Source organism: Orbicella franksi, chromosome 5 (genome assembly GCF_964199315.1).
Source record: "Orbicella franksi chromosome 5, jaOrbFran1.1, whole genome shotgun sequence".
Classification (NCBI taxonomy): Eukaryota; Metazoa; Cnidaria; class Anthozoa; order Scleractinia; family Merulinidae; genus Orbicella; species Orbicella franksi.
Window position 1 is genome coordinate 24,375,815 of NC_138149.1, and position 26,136 is coordinate 24,401,950.

Consider the following 26,136-nt stretch of genomic DNA (forward strand, 5'->3'; position numbering starts at 1 on the left):
TCTTCAGTTTCAGACAAAGTCTGGATTATCTTTTCAATTCCTTAGGAGATAACATGAGGTGGATTTTTGTTTTCTGTAGTTGAAGTTTTCGTTTCTTCTAACAGTTGGAGACGCTAGAAATGGCAGGCGAAGCTTCAGATTTGGCTACGGCAACAAGTACAAGGTGATGATAACTATGGGTTTTACTGGTTATTCATTTGTTTATTGAGGTTTCCAAGCATATCACACTGGACGAAAAAATGTATTTTCCAGTATAGCAAATATACGGCAAACCTACAGCAAATGCCACATTTAATCCCATTTACTCAAATTTGCTGTCAGGCAAATATCAACTTTGCTCCAATTTTGCCATACATGGCAAAGCTGGTAAATGCCACATTTTTTTAAAATTTACTTGCCTTCGTAAAGATATAGTACAGTTTATGTTTTACTTAGTATTTACACGTGTAGCAAAGACGATATTAAAACTGACGTTTTGTACGTGCTTTGCGCAGAGTGCGAAATGTGATCAAAGTTTCGGTTACAAACAGTTTTACCCCACTGGTAAATTTTGTCAAAGACTCCTTTTTACGCTCGTTTGGTAAGAATGGCAAATGTGGTCAATGTATTGCTTTTGAACATTTTTGCTCAGTATGGTAATAAACGATCAAAGTATTGTTTTTGAAGTAGTTTGCTCATAGTGGTAAATCTAGTCAAACTACCCTTATTTAACATTTTTGCTTAGGATGGTAAATGTGGCCAAAGTATCCTTTTTGACGTACTTTGTCAAGTGATAAATCTGATCAAAGTATCACTTCTGAATATTTTTTGCTAGGATGGCAAATATGATCAAAAATTCATTTCCGCACAAGTTTGTAAAGGATGGTAAATCTAAAATGCAATTTTTTTTTTCAAAACATCGTTTGCGCAGTTGTTTGCCGGTTGGTAAAAGTAACTGGGACGTATTTGCTCATGATGGCCATAGTTAATTCGATGGCATATCTGTCATGTATTTGGTTTATCTCGATCGAAGCACATGGTACAGAATGCGCATAAGTGCGCATGCTCATAATGTCAACCGCTGGCTCAATACACTACAACTCCTCCCCCTTAAGCCAGTCTCGTACCCCAAAAGTTCAACACAACATGCTATTCTTAAAAATAAAGTCAGAGCCCTAGAAATGGACAGTTCAATGTTCAAAGGTCCAGTCGGGCTGGGGGCTTCCTCTCTCTGGTAGGGTATCTTCTAACAGGAATATGTTCAATCTGGCTCGGCGGGCTGCTAATTGAAGGTTTAGCCGCTGGATTGGATGGCTGAAAACACGTTTCCCGTGGGACGGCTTCTGTCTGCTCAGGCGGCTCAGCTATTTGGTCACCATGGCATTCGACTGGGGGCGGGAACAGCAGCGGCTGGATAACTGGTGTACGGTTGTCTGCAACAGGAACATTGGAATCTTTGATTTGGTCTGTGTGTCGACGCCAAACTAAGTTAGGCCCAATCTCCACTTCATAAGACAGGGGTCCTAGTTGAGCACGCACAATACCTGGTACCCACTTTGATTTTCCATTGTAATTTTGTGCTATTACTCTCTGGCCAATGGAAAAATGCCGCGTTACAGAACCACCTTTGGCGACAGACTGGTCTATCTGACGGTTGTTTATCTGGACGCTGAGATCTGGTTTTAAAAGGTCCAGTCGAGTGCGTAATCTTCTTCCCAAGAACAACTGGGATGGTGGCTCTCCAGTGGTTGAGTGGGGAGTGTTCCGATAAGCCAGCAAAAATCTTGCCAACTTAAGATTCAAGGATTTCACTTCAGTTTCGCTCTTCATCGCACTTTTGAAGCTCCCCACACCGCGTTCCGCCTGCCCGTTGGTGGCAGGGTGGTAAGGTGCTGACGTGATGTGTTTGATTCCGTTTCTCCTAAGGAATTGCTGAAACTCTTCTGATGTAAATTGCGACCCGTTATCGCTTACCAACTGGGCTGGTATTCCATATCTGGCAAATAATTTCTGAAAGACTTCAATGGTCTTCTCTGAGGTTGTACTAGTCATTCTCTCTATCTCTAGCCATCTTGAATGTGCATCCACTACCCCCAAGAACATCTTGTTGAGGAACGGACCTGCAAAATCAATGTGAATTCGTTGCCAGGGGGACGAAGGCCACTCCCATGCGTGTACCGGTACTGTACTGGGCTCTCTCTGTGTTAGTTGGCAACCTGAGCAGGACTTAACCGTCAGTTCAATTTCCTTGTCGATTCCAGGCCACTAGATGTAACTTCGGGCGAGGGCCTTCATCTTCACGACCCCCATATGTCCCTGATGCAGTTCCTCGAGAACTTGAGGGCGCAACTTTGGAGGTACTACGACTCTTATTCCCCACATCAGACAGCCTGATTGTAATGTGATCTCATCTTTGCGAACAAAATAGGGGTTGAGTGCAGGAGCAGTGTTGTGTGGCCAACCTTTGCTGGCCATCTCATACACTTGAGCCAAAACAGGATCTCTCTGTGTTTCTCGTCTAACGTTATCCACTGTGACTGGCAGTGGATCAAACTGCATCAAATTAAATGCACCCACAGGGTCGATAACTTCTTCATCTCTGGATTCCTTTACGAGTGGAAGGCGGGAAAGACCATCGGCATTACTGTGAACTTTAGTGTTCTTGTATTCAATGGTGTAATAATAGCCCGCCAGGAACAAGGCATAACGTTGCAGTCGAGCAGCAGTGACCACAGGGATGCTTTTCCGCGGATGAAAGATTGACGTTAAGGGCTGATGATCTGTGTATAATGTGAACGAGCGGCCAAACAAATACATATGGAACTTATTTACCCCCCAGATTATTGACAAGGCTTCTTTGTCAATCTGTGCATACTTTTGCTCAGTTTTGGTGAGTGTCCTTGAAGCAAAAGCTATGGGTCACTCGGTACCATCGTGCATCACGTGAGATAGCACCGCTCCAATACCGACAGACGATGCATCACAAGCAAGCCTTAGTGGTAGGCTGGGATCATAATGCGTTAAAACTTGCTCTGACGTGATCATTTCTTTCACTTTGTGGAATGCTATCTCGCACTGTTCTGTCCATTTCCACTGATGATTCTTCTCCAAAAGTTGTGTCAGGGGATGTACTACTGTCGATAGGTTAGGCAAGAACCTGTGATAGTAATTGATTAGCCCGAGAAAAGATCTCACTTCAACTACATCGTTTGGGCGTAGCGCATTCAATACTGCTTCTACTTTCTCTGCTGACTTGTGTAGGCCATCTTTGTCGATGTCATGTCCACAATAAGTTATCTTCTCCTTGAAAAACTCACATTTTGCCTTGTTTGCTCTCAACCCATGAAGCTGAAGCCGTCGTAGAACTTCTTCTAAGTTAGCCAGGTGTTCTGCATCATCCTTGCCAGTAATGATCATATCATCAAGGATACAGCTTGTGCCAGATGTTCCTTCCAGCAGTTGATCAATGGTGCGCTGCCAGATTGCAGGTGCTGATGTGATGCCAAACACCAGTCTGTTGTACTGAAACAGGCCCATGTGTGTGTTGATGGTGAGGTATTTCTTGGAATCTTCTTCCATCTCTAGTTGGTGGTATGCCTGACGAAGGTCAATCTTTTAGAATTTCTGCCCACCACTAAGCTTTGCAAAGATATCTTCAATGCGGGGTAAAGGATACTGCTCAGCTTGTAGTTCTGGGTTCACTGTGCCTTTGTAATCACTACAAATTCTGACAGACCCATCTTTCTTTGGGACAGGTACAATGGGCGTTGCCCAGTCGCTCCACTCAACTTTCGTGAGAATACCTTCATTCTGAAGTCTTCTCAGTTCTTCTTCAACCTTGGGTCTCAAGGCGTAAGGTACGGCACGAGCTTTGCAGAAATGAGCTTGGCTATCTTCTTTGAGGGTTAGCCTTGCCTTAGCTGATTTGAATGTTCCCAGTTTATCTTCAAAAACATCAGAGTATTTGTCTAGCATGGTCTGCAGACGTTCGTTAGCAATTGGTGGGGTTTGTGAAGCTTTCAGTGATTTAATAGCATACCAATCCAGGCGTATCTTGTAGAGCCAATCCCTTCCCATCAACACAGGGCCCTTATTCTTAACCACATACAGATCCAACAGTAAAGGTTGCTGACTTTTGTACTCAACATTTGCCTTAAGCACTCCCAGTGGAACAATGCTTTCCCCCGTGTAGGTTTTCAACATTAGTTCAGTTTTATGCAAGGGTTTGTCGTTAAATTTCTCCTCGTACAAATCATGTGGAATGATCGACACAGCCGAGCCTGTGTCCAGTTCCATTTTCAACGGTTTCCCTTCTACTTTCAGATCTACCCAGATTACATTACTGCTCGGTTTCCTCACATTGTGTATCTTCATGCTTCCTAACACATCTTCAAATTCATCACTTTCACTGTACTGAACAGTATGGACTTGAGTGTTTTGTGGTGTTTTGAGTGGTTGCTTTGGCTTACCTTGTCGTCTCGAGTTACAAACTCTGGAAATATGGCCCACCTTCCCACAATGATAACATGTCTGGTCCTTGAATCTGCAATTGTGTGATGCGTGCGAGTCTCCTCCGCATCGATAGCAACCCTTAGGCGTGAGGTTCGGCGGCGGCGGCGGTGGCGGTGGCGGTGGCGGTGGTTTGCTGTTATCTGAGATCTTGTCAACTCGAGGTTCTGCGTGCAGCCCACTGTGCAATTCCGAAGCATCACGAACGGCAGTTTCCAAAGCCTTGGAATATTTCAGTTTTGCTTCTGAAAGCAAACGCCTTTGTATCTGCATATTTTGAAGGCCACAGACCAATTTATCCCGTAAAGCTTCGTTAAGGTTCGCGCCAAAATTGCAGTGAGTCGCTAGTTTCTTCAGTTCTGCTACGTAGGCCAACACGGTTTCTCCTTCTCGCTGATTTCGTTTGTAAAAACGAAAGCGTTCTGCTATTTCCAATGGTTTAGGACTTAAGTGTTGCTGAAGGGTCGTGACGATCTCTTGGAAGCTCTTCGTGGCTGGTTTATCCGGTGAAAGAAGGTCCCTCAACAATGTGTACGTTTTGCTGCCGATCAAGCTTAACAAGGTTGGCACTTGGCGGTTCTCATCGATGTTGTTTTCTAAGAAAAACTGTTCTACACGTTCCGCGTAAGTTTCCCATTTCTCTTGTGTTTCATCAAAACTCTCTATCTTCCCGATAGCAGTCATATTTTCGACGTTTTCCTACGACTTCATCCTCGTCGCCACTGTCATGTATTTGGTTTTTGTCAGCCTCTACACAGCATCCTTGTAATCTACTTATACACTGCTGTACTAGTTACTGATACATTGTATAAATCTAACCAACTTATTAAATAATTTTACTCTTAAGAGTCCCTGTCCATAAAATGGAAAATAACTCGGCAAGGGTCGAAAATTCGATTTCGCTCATATTTTCATGGTATATAGGCTAGGGCATGACAAAAACTACTGGATAGTTTTTTTGGCAAAACATCCTTTCATTTCAAAGAAATATGCAAATTACCAAATTCCGTTAAAATCGTCATTTGACGCACCATTTTATTAAACAAGTTTGAGAACCTCGCATGCAAAACCGCATCATTCTTCCGTCTTTAAAACACTCAAATAGTTTTGTGCAATGTTTAAATGTGTACTGGGTTGGTTTTAGGGAATGTTGCGTTGTCTTTTTGGGTGCAAAATAATTAAATTTCGAAGACATGTATTTCATTCACTTAAAAGTACTTCTTGTATATAATTAATTTTCCCCATGTGCGAAACCTTTAAATGGATTAAGCTTCTGGTGGTTGAATCGCAGAAGGATGATCTACAGATTCCTGTAAAAATTTCTTTGGGCAAATGATTTTGAGCGACACGAGAGCTTTTCGAAGTACGTCAAAAATGCAAATATTTGACCATTCCCTCATCAAATTTCAATTTACGGGTTAGACGTGTATTTTAGCATGCGCCACATGACTTGACCAATGTTAAGTTGAAATAGACACAGAGCTGATAATTTCGAAATGCTCTTACCTCATGTGCTGTAAAAGGCATGTCCAAAGCCGATTTGACGTGTTTCTCTCACCATTCTTCGCACATAAAGCAGAAGTTTGCTTTTGTTTACACAACGTCCGATGTACATCGCCAACTGTCAACTTATTTAATGGTCGAGTACCATGAATCTATGACCTTCTTTCGACACATATGATCAGCACTGCATCTAAGTCAAAAACGGCTAAGTGATTTGTAGATAGTTGCTTGCTTTGCACTACACCAAAATATTACGTTTTGATCGTCATGGTTTGATGGCTTGAATCCTTGCTTGCAGCGGTTCCTTGTTCGTCACGCAATGCTGTCATCCCATTTGAGGGGGTAGGGGTAGGACAATTTCTATCCTAATACATAAGGCTCCGTAAGGCTGGGAACCACTGGGAGCAAACAATCGTGTTGAGTAGGAAGAGATTAGATTAAGAAATGAGAAGAATGAATAGTTTACCATTGCCCCTGTTGTTATCTTTCACTCGACCACTGCTACCCACATGCCCTGCGTCATACTGTAACGCTAAACTCATACCTAGGTCTTTTCGCGCTGTGCAATTATTTTTGGTTTACATGTAACACAGTGGGCTACCCCCGGGGAAGTGGGTGGTGACCGCTTAATGGGGCTAGCCGCTTAAATAGAAGTTGGTGTACCTTGAATATTTAATTTTTCACTATCGGGTTATAAATTTCTCGGTGAACATGGAGTCAATTCAAGACAATCATGATCGACGTGTATTTGAATTATCACTCGTCATGCACCTTCAATTTCAGACTCTTATCTGCCATCGCCCTTTCAAAACAAAGTTTTTAAATTTTGGGTGGCCGCTTAATAGACAATAATGAAACCCTTATCGGAACGACCAAATGGTGGCCGCCGAGGTAACCGGTCAATAGGTGTTTTATTTACAATATTTTACTGACAATAATTTTGGACTGTATTGACAACAGTACTCTATTTCCTGTTACAAACATACCAATGCCTCGCCACAAGGCAAACAAAATACGCCAAATAAAATGGCATGGCCAGGGCTATTTACTCACGTAATTACTAATTAAATTTAGTCTGTTTTTCTCACGAATTAGACACGTTGCGATTTTCTATTTTTATTTCAGCTAGTTCTTGCTTCATTGATCTATAATTTGCTTCATAGCGATTTTTTTAAAATTCTAGTGAGTAACAGGCACTAGCTTTATCAGCTGTTGTCTGAAACATGAAAACGTACAACAAACGTGATTTGGACCGAGGCCACGTACACTATAGAATACGATTATATAAATATACACATGTTATTATACATATGAATAAACAGATGAACAATGATTAAATTGTTTCATTTATCCTGAGAGTGCTCTATACAAAACAGATCAAAATGTGCAGCATATGCCGTGACAGCATTGCGTGACGAATAAATAACGGCTGTAAGATTGCGGCTGCGGCGACACGCTTATCAGCAATGGTCAGCAATCGATCAAATGTATTATTTTGGCGCAGTGCAAAGCAAGCAACTATCTACAAATGACTCAACCGTTTTTGACTTAGATGCAGTGATGTTCATATGCGCAGAAAGATGGTCACAGATTCATGATATTCGACCAATAATAGGTTGACAGTTGGCGATGTACATTGGACGTTAACCTTGTGTAAACAAAAGCAAACTTCTGCTTTATGTGCGACGAATGGTGAGAGATCGACTAGAAACACGTCAAATCGGCTTTGGACATGCCTTTTGCAACAAATAAGGTTAGAACATTTCGAAATTATCAGCTCTGTGTCTATTTCAACTTATTATAGGTCAAGCCATGTGGCACATGCTAAAATATACGTCTAACCCGTAAATTGAAATTTGACGACGGATGGTCAAATATGTGCATTTTTGACGTACTTTGAAAAGCTCTCGCGTCGCTCACAATCATTTGCCCAAAGAAATTTTTACAGGAATCTGTAGATCATCCTTCTGAGATTCAACCACCAGAAGCTTAATCCATTTGAAGGTTTCGCACATGGTGAAAATTAATTATATACACGAAGTACTTTTAAGTGAATGAGATACATGTCTTCGAAATTTAATTATTTTGCACCCAAAAAGACAACGCAACATTCCCTAAAACCAACCCAGTACACATTTAAACACTGCATAAAAACATTTGAGTGTTTTAAAGACGGAAGAATGATGCGGTTTTGCATGCGAGACTCTCAAACTTGCTTAATAAAATGGTGCGTCAAATGACGATTTTAACGGAATTTGGTAATTTGCATATTTCTTTGAAATAAAAGGATATTTTGCCAATAAAACTATCCAGTAGTTTTTGTCATGCTCTAGCCTATCTACCATAAGAATATGAGCGAAATCGAATTTTCGACCCTTGCCGCGAAATTAAGAATTTGTCTGATTTTTACAGGCAGGCACTCTTAATTTCTTAATTTACCTATTTGAATAATTTCAAAAGGTTACTGGTGCATGGAAAAAGGCCATGGGTTAATTTTAACCAGACAAATGCTGCATCATAATATTACTATGCTGTTTTGTGCAACTAGTAATAGCCGCTATTACTAGTAATAATCTATTGATGACAGTATACCTGATTAAAGCATAGCATTGTATTTCAAAACTGAAAAAGGTCTGATTCTAAACCTTGTTAAAGAGAATCATGTCTACGAAACAGTTTTGTTCCTAAATCAAATTGATGTTTCACTGAAAGTTGATTTATTCTTGGCCTGTTTTGAATGCTGGTCATTTCTCTTCTGCTATTTAGGATTTCAAATTTCCTATATGTCATAATGTTTTACAGCCAAGATTCCTTTAAGAAATCAATGTAAACTATTCGCTTATGTCTTAACTCCTTCCACCATAAGGAAAATTTTTGGTGCTTATAAATTTATTAATGATCTGATAACTAGCAAAAGCACAGCAAAACAAATTGAATTATTTTCTTTCATTATTATTTTCATTTCATAAATTTTCTATTAAAATATACAGTAGACTGTAGAACTTATTAACTTGTTGACAGTGCAAACTCAGGGGCATCATCTGGTGCTGCCCGAGTTGATGGTGGTCCTTGCCTCCTTTCAATGAGCATGCTTGCACCCCTCTGAGACCTTCGTCACGCATTTTTACGGTCGAGACTGGTCATCACTACATTCAACTCTCTACTCCTCCAAGGGAGAGGCTTTATACAGAGGACTTTCTTTGACGAACTCTCTAAGTCTGAACCTGAGGAGTCATCTTCCTGGTGATTTAAGCTTTCAGGCTCTGACAGTGACTCCTCTGATGACATATAGTCTACTGTTATGCAGACTTTAAATTTATCTTTATCTTCCTGCCTGATGGAAGTGGACTCCCTCAAGGCCTTGGCTCGTTTCTGTCGCTTCTGTTAAAAGAAAATGAATGTCAAGAATTAGTTATAAAACAGAGGAGGAAATGAACAATGTTCAAGTATTGTTCAAGCTTAGTGCGTTGTACATGTATGTCAATCCCACAACCTGGCATAAATGATTGAATAACACAACAATTAAATAGCCATCACATCAGGTGGTTGGTGAGATATTGAAACAACTGTTATCTATCAGAACATAACCATTTCAACAATGACAATGCACTCAATCAAAAGTTCATTTGTTCCACTCACGTCACACTTATTTAAGTATTTCATACTTGTACATGTGGGTTGAAAGCAATATTGCAGGAAGGGAAAATTGATATTAATATAGTCACTGTTACCACCTTAAGATAAATATGTGGAAGCTTTTTTTACACTTATTATCATTGGTTTGAGGGCTTTTGATTGCCCTAAGGTTATACAAAAGGCTTTTCATAGAATTCAGTTTATGCATACCAGTCACAAGTCAAGTGTGACTAAATGATGGGACTTTTTTGTTTGTTTTAGTAGTATTCACTACGGGGTTTTCAAAATGTGGTCATTTCTGGGAAGCCCTCTGCAGAGATGCAGTCATCTTTTGGCAGTCAGTGAAAACTATACAGACAAAAAAATACTATCAATGACAACTGTGAAACAAACAGGATGAAACTACTAGTTAGATTGCAAATACTGTATATTCATGCAACATTTTCAGTACAAACAAAAACAAAACAAGTGCAAAAAAATGTTTGCTTTTCCTGCAAATGTGAATAAACTGCTTAGAAATTTTATATTTTTGTACAATTCAAGTGATTATCTACAGAAGAGAATTGCACTGTTTTTGCCCAGATTTGCTCTTGTAGTGAAAACTCTAATTTTGGTTTGGTGGGCAAATCTATAGCAGACTTGTGTGAAAGTTGTATATTTGCCTTCATTTCAAAACTGAGGCAAATCAAGATCAAATGTCAGATTTACATTATATTTGCACACAAATTCAACAGAAGCAAATCTCGTTGTTTGTGTCAACTTTGCATCAAAGCGCAAATATGTGTCAAATTCAGAGCACTATATTTCCATCAGATTTGCTCACGTTTTCAAGTTGAGTAAATCCATCTTTTCGTCCAGCGTCAAGAGTAATTGCATGAACGGATTGGAAATTAGGATGGAGTTTTCAGCTTCCTTTTGGGGCCTAAATAGCGGTAAATAGCCCGAGTGTAGTAATATATTCAGGTTCAAATTTCATTGCTAATGTATAATATAATAAAAATAATCAAATATTTAACGATACTTAAAAAAAGCTGCTATCCACGAATGCCGTGCTTTATACATCTCCTTTGAATAGGCGTTTAAAATGCCTCATGGACTCTGCTTCCCTAAAGTCACAAGGAATGGTGCCACTATAGCTAAAGCTAGTTTTAGTCGTGGATAGGCGAAGCGTAAAAACGACTATTGTCATGGGGCATAATATGCAATTTTTTCACTCACTCAGATGTAAACTTTTGGCCGATCACATGGAGAACCTGGGTACGAGTTTCTCGAAGACCTCCAAAGTTGAGAGCGGCCATTTTAGCGGTTCATGAGTTTTGCTTTTGAAAATATGTAGTACTTTGCCTGTTGGCTTCTCACACGCAGATGAAAGCTGAGAGAGGTATTTATGACTGTGGTCGTGTATCGGTCATAACAGCGCGGCCGGCAAGGTCAAAGAATTGATACAAGTCAGGAAAAGTCAGGAAAGTAGACGTGGACATTTAATAGGGTTTTAGCTTTTTCTTGGCTAGGAAATTTGATGGTTTTCCATTCGCTTTCACTCCCTGTAGAGTCCAAGGTAAGCCTAAGGTAGCCCATTTCTGTATTGTAATATTTTGTATGTGCACATTAAAATTCTGGTAGAGCTCGTATCTTCAATTCGAAACGTGTGATTTAATTTGTATTTTAAAATAAGCTTACTTAAATTAAAAAAAAAATTCAAACTGCTTTATCTTTTAGTTTTGTTGTTCTTCACACTACATATCGTCATTCTATGCAGTTCGACCAGAGTGAAAATTTCTTCATGAATGGAATACAAGTCAGCATCCGCGATCGAGTAAATATGCCCTAAAATTTAAGTGACGGATATTAGACAAATTAGCATCCAAGAGTCTGCGTAGATCTACTTTTTGCGAGAGAGATTTACTCTCCAATCATGCCAAACACAAGCCATGTCAAGCAGGCATAGTGCCTGGTGATGTACGTATAAGTTCATTTTTCTTCTAGCAACGAGATCTGTAAACAATTGGAATCAAAACTTGAAATAAATATTAATTGTACCTGTCAACAATCGTTTTGAACATTTCTGCATTGCTAGTGAAATGAACACAAACAATTGTCAAGATAGGAATAAAATACTGTGATTTCAGTTTCCAAGAAAAGAAAACCATTGTTATTTTTACTGTCCACATTACAATCTGCAATATTCTTTTTATTTTGTATTGCATCAAGCTGAGGGGACTCCCTATAGTTGACTCAAGGTGCAATTTTATCAGGCGGGAGGTATAGCATTTTAGACATTCATTGCTAATTTATCCACGAGAAGAGATGTAATGGGTTTACTTTGTGAAAGGGGTTTTAAGATGGAAGCTACATGTATATGAAAGGATAAAACCTTTTCTGTGTGTAGATATTGACTGCGAAGAGTCTTTGAACTTCCTGAGACATTAGCTCGTCAATCCTCTAAGCGCAAACGGAGTTTATTGCTTCCAGCTGGCTAGATAGCGAGCCTTAATTTGTGAGTGAATCTTATGAGTAAAACTATGAGAGAACCTCCTAGCACTCTCGGGCTAGCACTATATCAGCAAAATTATGAATCAATCAATCATAAGAGAGAGGGTGCTTAATTTGTTTTACTAAACATTGACAAAGCTGGGAAAAAACCAATCTTACGCAGAAATGGCTGAGGATTTGGAATCGACCATACTTTACCACGCAATACTGTAGTGACGTTTTCACGCACTTTATTGCTTCCAAATCAAGAAAGTCGCTTAATAGTATTCATGTACTTTATTACTTGCTAATCATTAAGAAAATATATAGTTCACAAAATAACTACAGATGATGGATAAGAAATCGTCAAAAGAATGGTTAGATACCGGTCTATGAAGTTTATCAAACCTCACATTAAATCACACAAAACGTAGTATTGAAATAAATATTATTTACACGGTTTAAGACGGCTGAAAACGTCCCATGAATTTGAGAAAATTACAAATTGAGTTTGCAGAATAGCTACACAATGATGGCAAAGTCAATGTCCAAAGAAAGGTTTAAAGCCGTTCTGCAAAGTTTCAGTCTTTCAGCCATAGTTTACATTTAATCAAATAAAAAGCAGTTTTGAATATAGGTCTTTACGAGTTTTAGGTCGACTGAATCCACTGTACATAAGTATCTTCAGCTTAGTTTGATAAAAGTGTACGTTAATGTCAATCAGCGTATGATCATCGCACTCATAAAATAATACTGTAATAATTGACGCACGTCCGTGGGACTGACTTTGTTATGCTGTTGTGGAACTAATATAAGGGCGCTCGCGCCCGCACCAATACTGCTGAGTTACCTAAGTGAAAAACATCGATGTTTACGACTTCAGCACTGGAAACCACTCGAATGTTACACAACGCAAGCTTTCCGCGAGTTTTTTTGTTTGGTGAATGTTCAGACTCAAGTATCCCGAATTCGAGTTCGGAACATCCATTTTATGTCGCAATTCGACTGAACCAACCTTAAATTGCATTTAAAATCTGGAAAGAAGAATTTTGAATAACCCGAAGACAACGTAGTCAGTCCCATGAAGTGTTCAGTAAAGCGAACGATTGTTGAAGCGTATAACTCTCCAGAAGCGAGCTCTTGCTTTCAGAAGAAACGACGCCGAGCTTCCAATCTCTCCTTGAAGTGACATCGTCTCTTCCCGACCACCCTCGTAACCACTTTTTCTTGCTCGGCAGACATTAGGGAGTTTTAGCAATGACGACGACGACGGCGGGGACGACACCTTGTAAAAACGAATTTATATTTTACCTTCGAATGTCGCAACTCTGTAAATGTGTTCAGTACGCCTATTGGTCTAAAAACTTGCTCAGGCTAAACATGTACCAACAGCGTTCAATTCTAGAAGAAGATACCAAAAATTAACCATTGTGGTTCGCGTTCTTCAGAATACATAGAACTTAGTCATTTCACGTTGTTAAGAATTTTAGCAATGACGGCGGCGACGGCGCGGACGACGCCTTGTAAAAAATGAATCAATATTTTACCGGCTTCGAATGTCGCAACTGTGTAAATCAGTTCAGTACGTCTATCGGTCTAAAAACTTGCTCAGACTAAACATGCACCGACAGCGTTCAATTGCAAAAGAAAATACGATAAATTAGCCATTGCGGTTTGTGTTCTCCAAAATACGTAGAATTTAGTCGTTTCACGTTGTTGCTTTGTAGAGGACGGCAAAGAAATGTACCAAGACTCAAAACCCACGAGCACAGCCATTGTTCTGCTAATTAAACCTTTTGTTTGGTGACACTCTCGTCGCCGTCGCCGTCGTGGTTTGCTAAAACTCCCTCTTGTTTTGCAGAGGACGGCAAAGAAATGTACCAAGATTCAAAACGCACGTGCACAGCTATTGTTCTGCTCATTAAACCTTTTGTTTGGTGTCGCTCTCGTCGCCGTCGCCGTCGTGGTTTGCTAAGACTCCCTAGTGTCCCGCAGGAGGCCACGGCAAATACCGTAGGAAATCCGAGCGAAAGATATCCCAGCCCGAAAGGTCACCAAGTCGACGTATCATCGGATAAAATTGTTAGTCATACCAACTGTTAACTGGAAAAAGCGGAAATTTACAAACAGCAAAGCTTGCTTGCACAACAATGGTCCTTTGCAAAACATGAACAAGAGATCAAAAGTTATCGGAAGCGTCAGGATCCGAGTAATAACTGTCATAACTGGAAAGCGCAGACGGCTGCAGACTCTTTTTCACCGATTACCGCGTTCGAAAATTTATGAAAACCGCAAACCGCTTAGTCTTATTAAACCGCAATACCGCAGGTTGAAATAAAGATTTCCGCAAAACCGCACCAAAAATAACGCAAAACCGCATCACCGCAAACCCTTACGCAAACCCTCCTACCGCGGAAGTCAAATAATTTATCTAACGAGAGCCTTAAGTTCTTTACGATAATTTCTGCTGAAAAGAAAACAGATACAAGGATTTATGGCACAATTTACCAGAGCCATGAAATTGACAATATAGAAAGAGTATCGGAAGGCACAATTCGGCCATATGATGGTGTCCGTAAACATGAGGAGAATAAGCCAGATAGCGAGGGGAAGCCAGCACATTGCAAACCCTAACACTATAGCAATGGCCATCTTTAACACATTTCGCTCCCTTCGCTGGCGTTGTTGTCCAGCGTTGGCTGATTGCTCGCCTGGAATCTTCTGTGACTTGAGCTTTAGATAGATGATAATGTAAAGTATGGCAATCAACACCAACGGGATGAAAGTGAATACAACTAAAAAGGACAAGCGGTAATTCTTATGAGATGAGGACTCTCCAAAGACTTCATTCCAGCGCCGCTTACAAACTAGTTTTTCTGGATATTCAACAAGTTTGTATATTAAGAGCTTTGGGGAATTAACAGCTATCGCGACGATCCAAGAGGCGGTAATGAAGAACGGGCACAACTTTGAAGTGAGTGGAGAACGGAGAGGAAATACCACAGCACCAAATCGATCCACTGCTATCAGAACCAGGCTTTGAATGGACAAAAGAAGGGAAACACCTTTCAAGAAGTAAACCAGCTTACATAAGGTCTGGCCAGGAGGACCATCGATCAGCCAGGAGTCTATATAGAGTACTTGTATAAGCTGAGGAATCTTGAATATCTGATACAGCATATCGGACATGCCCATGTTTACAATGAAAAAGTTGATGGGTTTTCTCATGGTCTGCGTCTTGAAGACAATTATTCCGATGACGGTGTTTCCAGCCAGCGAAACAAGAAAAATCAGACAGTAGGCAAAGATCGTTGCAATTTTTTCTGCTGAATTGCTGGGGCAGCTCGATGACTCTGTTGCATTCATCGTTGTGTTTCCGTTGTCCGACATTTCCGTTCTGTTTCTTCTAGCTGATTTGCTCACTTAGTAACCTCACTCTATTGATATGTTCTAGCGAAGGCGGAATAACTTTTCGGCTTGATACCGTCTTTCGCGCGAAAAGATTGACCGATTCAGAAATTTGCACAACTGATCTTTGTTCCAGCTGTCCGCCTCCTATTTGCACTAATAGTTAAGGTTTCCTATTTCATGAGTAGCTCAACCAACGAAAGTGACCAATCAGCTTGCGCCACAAATTGCTTTTCATTTCACATCTTAACCTCAATGAGACTGGAAGCAGAGAGTGTCCTAAAATGTCACTGCTGCGTCAAATGAAGTAGCGACAACTGGCTGGATTGTTTTTCAGCTCTGTTCGAAGAGTGATAATCCGTCGTCAAGTTCTCGTCTTTCTTTTATTGTTTGCTGTGCATGAAATTGTCCATCAAGACGAGTCAGTGAGAAACACAGAACGTTAAAGGTTAGAGCCCGAGCTCAATGAAAAGAATTGTCCTGAATGCATCTTGTCGGAGTGTAAATTTAGAAATTTAAGAGTGATTGTCAGTAAAACCAGTTATGATCATCAAAATCGTGGACACAGCTAAAAAAATCGATTTCGCTCATACTTTCTATTTTAATAGACCCTTGTGAAAAAGTAAACAAAACAAGGTTAGTTTGTTTTGATATTAATTTTTTTTAGAGCAATTAAATAAATTAAGAACCGTTGAGTCCGGATCGAGCAAAATTTGGATATTCGAACTATCGAAATTCTGTCATGCCAGCGTAAGTCGAAAATTATCTGTGAATTTTCCTTTGCGATGACGTTATAGTTAGGGCCTTGACCAATTCATTGGCGACATGAAAAGCAGATATTCTCTAGTTATAAATATTTTATTAATTCTTTTTGAAGACACCTTGCGGCTCTTTTTTTAATAGCTCAGTGGTACCCTAAAACAACAGCGAAAAACGCTTGTCGGTACGCGAAGAAAAACCTAATAACTATATAGCAGATGCAGGTTAAGGATAGATGTTTACAGGGATACCTTTTAGTTTTGCGGTAACCCTTGTTTGAAGTTTGCTTATTTTCCAGCTTTGCTGCAGCCGCCATTTTTTAAGTTAAAACCAAGCTGACCACCAAGAAACAATTGATCGCATGGCGAAAAGTACATTAGAAATTGAAGACGAAATCCAACAGAAAATGGAGCAATTTCAGTTCTTAGTGGACAAAAATCTGTTACCAGAGTAATTTTAAGTATTTTACAGTCCTTTTTAAATCTTCTGAAAGCTAAAGATATAAATAGTTGCCTGAAATAACACCGAAAACAATTTACCTTGGGAAGGAGAAAAAAAATGTCAAAGTTCAGAGAAATTGTGAAACACAGGTAAAATTTTATCATCAGGTTTATTTCACCAGTACTTTCAAGTGATTCATGCGAAGTTCAGCATTTGCTTTCGACGTTTGGTGTTGCTAGAAATGATTTTTTTTGAGAAGATATTTAAAACAGTCGTAGTGAAGTTTGCAATACGATGTAGATAACCTTGGGACAAAGTTTTTGTCCACTTGTTACTCGAACTTCTGGTGAATTCCGTCTGAAATATTATAAGCTGAATTAAGACGAGACTTGGTTTTTGTCTGATCTAAAATATTAACTAAATTGGAGGTTTTTTTTTATTTTAACAATTTGTTTTTATTTCTTTATTATTTACATTGAGAATTACGGTTACAGGCATATTTACTAGACGCACTAACACTAAAAGAACACTAAACAAATAAATAAATAAATAAATAAATAAATAAATATACCAAAAACAAAAGGACAAAATAAATAAAATTAATGAATAAAGTACAAGACACATGCTGACAAAACTTTAAATTGATGCTTAGTTAAGAAAGAGGCAATAATTTTTTCCATTTTTTGTAGTGTTTATGGAGCCTGTCATTTCTTTTGGCAATTTTTCTGTGTATATGATGAACTAATTTGATCTTTTCAAAGAAAATTCTTAATGTTGGTTTAGTTTTGTTCAGTTTACATGTAGAAATAAATTGAGTATTAAGTGATTGAAAATAGTAAAATCTTCGCTGTCATTAAATACGCCAAACAGAATATTAATTAGTGTTAACGTGTCCATAGATATGTTTTGTTTACTAATTAAAGATGAGAATGCAAACCAAAAGTTTTTTGTTATATTACAATGAAAGAGTAAATGCTCTAGGGATTTATCTTCTTTCTGACAAAACGTTCACAAAGGCGATTCAATCATTTTAAAACGTTATCATTGGTGTATACTATATCGTTCAGTATTTTATATCGGAACTCTCTGATTTTTGTTTCTACTGTGACGGTAAACGGTAAAGTATAGATTTTTTTCCAATCAACTACAAGTTGGAGATGTTTGCTTTTCACCTTTTTTTGAGCAGAGGGAGGAGTTTGTTTTTTAGTTTTAAATTGGTTATACAGTAATTTTGATGTTACTTTGGACAAATCGATTTCAGTTTCATCTAATTCAATATATACTTTATCTCCGAGGATTGATGGATAGAAAAGTTGATTTGTTTGTGACTCTTTTGTAATAAGTCTCCACGCGATGGGAATAGCATCCACAACACCTATTAGCTTAAAATATTGAGTTGGGGATAAATTTGCTGCCAATACCTTCGAACTTTGAGGAGATTTGCCCGTGTTAGATAGCAAGTCCCCAATTTTAACAATTCCCTGACAAAACAGATGTTTTTCGAAAAGCGATTGTTTGTCAACAACAATATTTTTGTTATTCCAAATGATTTATAATGGTAATTGAACTGAGTAGAGTGCAATTTGGTCTGAAATCATACGCGTGATTTCAAAATCGAACGAGCGCGCAGCGCGAGTTCGATTTGAAATCACAAGTATGATTTCAGACCAAAATTGCACTCCACTCAGTTCAATTGCCACTTTATTAGATCCATTTTGAAATCGCACAATTATATTGCCTTAAATCTTGGATTTTTGGTGTATTGTTCCAGTAGCCGGTTTGTTAAAAAAAAAGAGGAACCGGAAACGCCTTTACGTCTCATTTAGTATGCAAAACGATGTCATGTGACGAAAACTCATTCGAGCATGACAAAGAAACAAGCAGTTCTGAAGTCAAAACGAAAATAGTCTACTTCAGGTACAAAAGTTCAACTCTCGTCGCCTGAATCAATTATGGAAAGCCTTCCTTTCTTCTGTGGTTGAAGCTGAGACTTTTCATTGTCTTTGGAGAAAGAATTTGAAGTGCATATCCTGTGTAATTCTGCGATCGATTTCTTTTGAGTTGTGAAACTCCCTCGAGTGCCCGATGCCCAGTGGATAGTACGTTTTTTTCTTGTAAATACCGTTCAGTGACATGATTTTAAGAGAGTCCAGCTCGTTATCATCTCCGTTTCTTTTTCTGACCTCGACGCAGGACTCAATACCCAGGACCTTGTCAAGTTGTCTTGCGGCGGCATTTGTTTTAAGATATTTTCAAGATGGCGGGATTGGCACCGGCTTCGTAAGACGTTCGTTCATTCACTATTTTGTGCAGTGTGGCATATTTTGGCTATGTTTATTCACAGCGACAGAGTTGAGCTCTTTTGTTGCTTAGTTTGAAACTACCAGAAACCTGGAAACATCCACCTTCTTGAGATGGCTCTGAATTTGTTGTTGTGTGGTTTTCGTTTGTTTATGTTTTACTGGACTCGGTATCATACGGATCTTGAGCAGATGTTGAAGAAAAATCACCAAAATATTCGTCAAAATGGACACTGAAAGTTGCAAACTTCCCTTAAAGTAGGTCTTCGGCCTGAAGGAGCTCATAATCGTCATTCAGAAACTGTAATTAATTAAATTCGTCAATTTTTTGGGGAAGAAAACTACAATAACAACAAAGTTTTGGCAATAGTAGTTGCAAAATTCTCCACACAATGGCTTTTTGCCTTTCATTTTCCTGAAATTTTATTGATTACTTTAAACTAATCTTGAAATCTGATTGGTTGTTTTGTTTTACTGCCATTCTCATTGGCTGAGAAAAAGATGCGATTTAGAACAAAAAATAGTGCGATTCGTGAATAAATCGCACCACTGAGAGCCAATCAGATTGCAAGGATCAGCAGTGATTTCAAAATGGATTTAATAAGGTCGATAACATCCTCATACGAAACGACATTTGAAGTCTTCAATTCCGACCATGCGTCAAGACACTCTTTATAGAAAGCTGGAATATAAGCTGGAAGTTTACGAGTGTCGAAGTCACAAAAAAGAATGAATTTTCTTCCTACGTTGCAAAGAAATTCATCTAAAATAGCTTTCCAGGAGCTATTACCATCAGCGAAATATTTCTTTAAAGCCATGACTGTTTGTGCTGAGATTATGGCCTCCGTGCCAAGCATTTTAAGTCCCCCATTTTCAATGTCGTTGATAAGTGCAGATCTTTTGATTTTATCATTACCTTTCCAGATAAAGCCATAAATCAATTTATTTATCTCTTTAATAAGATCCTTTGATACCGATATTAATGCTGCTTTACTCAAAAACTTTGGTATGATAAAAGTTTTCAATATTTGAATCTTTCCAAGTAAAGTAAGGCCTCTCCACTTCCACAAATTGAGGGTCCTTTGAATGGAATTGAAAATTGATTCAAAATTGGCTTTGTTCCGTGACGGTTTATGGTAGTCAAAAAAAACCCCTAATATTTTAATTGATGTTCGTACGTTATGGATAGAGTCGCGTTGCGCGAATTTAAAAGAACCGATTGCGAAGATTTCAGTTTTGTCGTTGTTGATCCGGAGGCCAGAATATTTATAGAAATCTTCCAACAATCCACATAATTGTAGATACAAATTCATATCATTTAAAAGACAGGTCATGTCATCGGCAAATAATGTTAACTTGATTTCCTCGTTTTTGACCATCGCACCATGAATGTTGTCATCTTGTCTGATTTGGGTTGCTAATATTTCAATAGCTAAGATAAATAATAAAAGCGATAACGGGTCACCTTGCCGTACACCACGCCGCACTTGAAAGAGATCAGTGGTAAATCCATTGTTCAAAACGCAGCTTGATATGTTTGTATAAAAGGTCTTAATCCGTTGTAAAAAATATGTCCCAAAGTTAAGTTTCTCCAACACCTTTAACAGATTCGTGTGATCTAGAGGATCAAAGGCTTTTTCAAAGTCTATTGCTACAAGTATACCAGATTTGTTTGTTATTTGTACCAATTCAAGGAGATCATCGATCGTTCTAACTGCGTCAAAAACTGATCTTCCTTTGATAAATCCATTTTGATTGTGATGAATAAGTTCCGGAAGGATTGTTTCTAATCTTCTAGCAATTGCCTTAGATGCAATTTTAACGTCGACATTCATTAAAGAGATAGGTAGCCAATTTTTAATGAATCTTCTCTCTTTGTCTTTCCTTTCTAACAGAGTAATCATTGCCTGTTTTTGGGAGGAAGATAGTTGTCCGTGTTCGTGAGCGAAATTTAGGGAATCTTCAAGGTATTTCCCTAATATGGGCCAGAACACCAAATAAAATTCCACCGTTAACCCATCATTTCCTGGTGTTTTGTTTCTTTGAAACGCTTTTAATGCTTGGTAAAGTTCGGATATAGTGAGCTTTTTATCTACAACCTCTTTCTGGCCATTGGATAGTTTCTTAGTATTCGTTCTGTCAAGGAATCGAGCGATTGAGTTCTGACCCAAATTATAGGAGTCTTTATCATAAAGTTTTGAATAAAAATTATGAATCTCGGTCATTATTTGCTTTGGCTCTGTCGTTTCTTTATCATTATCCATAGATAATTTCCTTATTGAACTCTTTTTCTTTTTGGCGTTTTCTAAGTTTAAAAAATACTTATTACTTTTCTCACCCTGTTCGTAGCAGTTAACTCTGGATCTTATAATTATTCCCTGGGTAATATAGTCATAATGGCGATCATATTCTGCTTGAATTATTTTCAAGGCATTAAGATTTTCAGATGTTGGACCCTTGTCGCATTTTACTTGACAATCTTTAAGTCTTTCTTCTAAACTGACCAGCACCGATCTCCGTTCTTTAACTTTCTTTTTACTATAAACAATCGTTTCATAGCGTATTTTATACTTAAGGAAATCCCAAAGAACTCTCGGATCCTTTATTTCTCTATTTTCCTCTATCCACTCCCGATTTTTTTCTTTTATCTTATTCACATATTCTTCGTCTTCCAATAAACTAGCATTAAAGTTCGAAAAGGAAGGTCCGTAACTCGTGTTTTCTATGCCATTGATATGTAGCGTAATGGCAGAGTGATCAGACCTAATGGCAGGAATAATGTCGACCTTCTCTACCTCTTCTTGAATGCTATTGGTTATTAGCCAGTAATCTAGGCGGCGTTGAATTGGTGGATTTTTCTGTCTCCAAGAGAAACGTTTAGCACCTGGATTTCTGATTCTCGAAATGTCTATCAAATCAAATTAAATGAGGAACACAGGATTTCTATTTTTTGGGGGGATTCTTTTAATTTTGGTTTCCCTCCCGATCCATTCAAATCAGGATTCAAAATAACATTGAAATCGCCACCTATTATTATCCGATGGTCTGCATGAGTTTCCACTTTAGCTAACTCATTATGAATTTCATCATAAAAAACACATTGCTTGTTGACCTTATTCGGAGCATAGCTATTTACAAAAATGAAAGGTTGACTTTGCACAATGCCCTTCAGAATAACATGACGACCCAATTCATCTTGTTTACATACCTTTAATTGGCAGTCAAGTCCTTCCTTGGCAAGTGTTAAAACACCTCTGCTGTGTTCCGAGCCGTGGCTAAAAAACAGCTCTTCCCTCCACTGGGACTTCCACGCATTCTCCAGCTCGGGTGTGCTATATGTTTCTTGTAGAAAAATTATATCAGCTTTGTCTTTCATACACCAGTGAAAAAGCGCTTTCCGCTTATCAAATGACCTGATCCGTCGAACTTTTAACGATAAAAATCCAAAATTTAGATTAAGTTTTGTGAACATTATTAATTTCGTAAATCGTTAGAAAAAGGCTCCTGATCATAATTAACAAATTGCCAAAACTTTCAGCCAGAAAACTTAAAAAATAATTTGTATGTTGCGTGTACAAAATATGGAAAAAACATAATCTAAATAACATCGAAAAAAAAATACAAAAAGAGTATTTTACAACCATAACACTTACAACAACAATAAGACATATAAATAAAACAGTAGCCAGCGATGAAGGCTGTTAATTGTGCTACTAATCAGGAGCCATAATCGGGGACGGAGACCGTAAGTCTCGGGATTCGCGCGCACCTATGATATGGGACAATTTTTCTATTTTTAGAACAAATTGCGCCATCCTGACGTCATATATCCGCGCGGATTCACGCACATGTCGGGGGATCTCGCGTGGATGTTGTCACGTTGCGTGATCAAATGGTGAGAGTTGAGAGATTCTCTTGCGTATTTTTCACAGCGATGGCAGGGAATAAGGCAGGGAATACGAACCAGGGCGCTTATATGTAGTTTTATGCTCTGAGCTAACGGAAAAGGTGGGTTTTTCAGGCTCGAAAACAAGACTTCAATCTCGCGCTGAGAATGAATAATAAGATCTGCTCACGCTAGTTGTAAGTTTACGCGAATGTTTTTGCGTTTGTTCTGCTTTAACAATATAGCAAGAAAAACTCTCTACTCTGGTATCGAGTTAATTTGTGAGTTTCTCAGACAATGGTTCATCATAACCAAAACCTGTTTTGACGGTTTCTTATTGTTTCTGCTTGTTTGGAGAGTTTGCAAAAGTTTTTGAAAGGAAAGTCTGACGCGTACAATTCGCTCATTTCCATAATGCAGCTCGCGCACTTTCAAGTCCGAGTCGGTGTTTTCAATTGTCAACAAATCTTGACAAAGATTTCTTTCGTTATCTTTTGTGCTGAGATGCTGTAACAAATTTCACGAACGCGAAAAAGGCTACTAACATCATGAGTGTTTCTTCAACATAAGCATAGTGAAGTTTTACATTGCGAAAATGAAAATAGACAAGGAGTTTTGATAGCTCGATCAACAAAATCGAAATCGTTATTCCAAGTCGATTAAAGAGAGCGTCATAGTAAATTTGCTGATTATTTCTGCTTTATTCACATATTTTCAGCTTAGCTTTTAATATGCTCTCAAACATTTATCAATCTTAAACATATTTAAAAACTACAGAGTTATTGTTTGAGTTCGATGTACGCTTTCACACGAAAGTGCGGCGGAAGTACAATTAGTCATGTTTTACTGACTGTACAAAAACACGCATCGGCGGGCTCTCTTATTCATCGACAACAGAGAATTTAGTGGATTTTTACACGAATAAAACTGAGCAGTATCTACGGACGTAAAGTTATTGGGCCTTAATAAGACATCACGCGTTGCTTACAATTCAAGCGAAACTCAAACTAGCAATTATTTTGTTTTACTTTTCGGTCGTGATAGACTGACAAATTCCTCGCAAGCGTGTGGCAAGAGGAGCTAGGAAACTATGAAGTCCTGAAACTCTGCTATATCTAAATATATCCAGCTAGTGTTTTGCTGTGTCATGGAAAACCCGTTAATCTTCAACATATGTGAAATTTACAGTGGAGTAATGTACAGCTCATGTAAAAGAAGCATCGGAACACAACTTGGTCAGCGATATATATAAGCTTAAAACAGAACATACCTAAATTCGACACTGTCTTACTTCACTCCAACCGGAGCAGCTAACGACGAAAATATTTAAGAAAAATTCCAACAGACGTAAACGCGTTGAGTTGTGGGCCAAAAACATGAAAAAGTTCGGGAATTTCAGACGCCATTTCCCCCGCGCGACATCCGCGAAAATCCTCGCAGAATGTACGCGCGTGTGCCGCAGGCGATGGCGCAATTTGTTCTAAAAATAGAAAAATGGTCCCATATCATGGGGACAACCCCAATACTAGAAATGGCGCGCGCTTACGGTCTCCGTCCCCGATTATGGCTCCTGCTACTAATGAAATGAGTATTGCACGTATAATGTTAATTGTAGAATCCAAACATGCAGCTCCGTTTTAGCAAATAAAACGAAAAATAATGTATGCCGTTACATGTTCGTGAAAAAAAAAAAAAAATTAAATATTTTTAAGCTTGGTGAAATTAATAAACTCGGTTTCCCTCAATGTACAGTTTATCCGGCTTTGAACGCTTAAAGAACGCTGATCCTTTAATGATGATGCGGCGTCTTCACTAAACGATTCAAAGCGTTCGACCTTCTCTTGCAGTCGATTAACTTTTCCGTCGACAACTTTCACGTAGCTTTCAAGATTGTCCAGTTTCTTTTCCATCTTATCAAGTTTCTCTAAAACTAATTCAATCTTGGGCATTACTTTTTAAACCAACTCAAGCGTCGCCACAACATCATCGGTTTCGCTTCCCGACTCCGACTCCGTGTGGTCTTTTGATTTGATTTTCTTTTCCAGCGGGGAAAGAGAATCTTCTTCAGACGATATTGACTCACTTCTCCAAGCCGGTCCAGTTCTTTCTATATGGGTCTTTCGATTAAACTTTTCTACCTTCTGTGCCATGTAACTAAGGCCATATACAAACTTTTATAACGGAGCTAGCAAGAACACGTCTACCCTCTCGCCATGCTCGACCCAGTCCCCTAAATTAGAGTTAGACTCTAGCAGATTTTGGTTTGTCTGCAAGAAAACTGTCAATTTGTTTACACAATATATTTGGTGGCTACTGTAGCATGAAGTTGCTTTTTGTTGATATCTTCGGTTTCGGTCGTAAATCTCCTTTCTGGCCAGTTCAGCTGTGTTGGTTATACTTTTCAGACTATGCAAACCACGAAAACTATTTCCTATGACAAACACTGATCAAAAAATAAATAATTTAGTGTGTAAAACAGGGGAGGATGGCAGCAAGCCCCACATCTAAATTTTGGACATTTTGAAGGAGCGGGGATAAAAATTCAATTGTAAACCTGTGGGCAGGAACTCCACTACGAAGTAATGTGGATGTTTATTTCAGTGTGAGCTAGATTGCAGTCATCACGGTGTAATATTCCATTCGAGCATTTTTTTGTGTGTATGTGTGTGTGTAGTGGTGTAATATCAACGGGATAAACTGAAGTATTTCTTTATTTCTGGACTCCATGGATGATGGAAAGGGTTACTTCTTTGAACAGCTTCTTGACCCGTGCATTCGGAGCTTTTCTGCTACGTTAAGGTTGAGGATTTGGCCTGTCACCTAGTTGTTTATTACTACAAGATGTCTTCTTCAGTTTCAGACAAAGTGTGGATTATCTTTTCAATTACCTTAGGAGATAACATGAGGTGATTTTTGCTTTCTGTAGTTCAAGTTTTCGTTTTTTTTCTTACAGTTGGAGACGCTAGAAATGGCAGACGAAGCTTCAGATTTGGCTAAGGCAACAAGTACAAGGTGATGATAACTGTGGGTCTTACTGGTTATTCATTTGTTTATTGCCGTTTTCAAGCATATCAAGGGTAATTGCATGAACGGATTGGAAATTAGGGTGGAATTTTAAGCTTCCTTTTGGAGCCTAAATAGCGGTAAGTAGCCCGAGTGTAGTAATGTATTCAGGGTCAAATTTAATTCCTAATGTATAATATAATAAAAATAATCAAATAATCAAATAATTAATGATAATTA

At 38.7% G+C, this 26,136-nt stretch overlaps 3 protein-coding genes across 3 annotated transcripts in view; all 3 read right to left on the reverse strand.

Moving 5' to 3' along the window:
• The window catches only part of LOC145487105 (QRFP-like peptide receptor), a 166,450-nt gene extending 149,719 nt beyond the window's left edge, over positions 1-16,731 (reverse strand). Inside the window, exon 1 of the mRNA XM_081465825.1 lies at positions 12,871-16,731. Coding sequence (XP_081321951.1) covers positions 14,527-15,489 — 963 coding nt within the window. The 5' untranslated portion in view covers positions 15,490-16,731 and the 3' untranslated portion in view covers positions 12,871-14,526. The remainder of the gene's footprint in view (positions 1-12,870) is intronic.
• LOC145487883 (uncharacterized) lies at positions 2,245-2,796 on the reverse strand. The gene has a single exon (XM_081466662.1). It carries the CDS (start codon positions 2,794-2,796, stop codon positions 2,245-2,247), a length of 552 nt encoding a protein of 183 aa, XP_081322788.1.
• Positions 3,595-5,172, reverse strand: LOC145487884 (uncharacterized). The gene has a single exon (XM_081466663.1). It carries the CDS (start codon positions 5,170-5,172, stop codon positions 3,595-3,597), a length of 1,578 nt encoding a protein of 525 aa, XP_081322789.1.
• Positions 16,732-26,136: the final 9,405 nt, after the last annotated feature.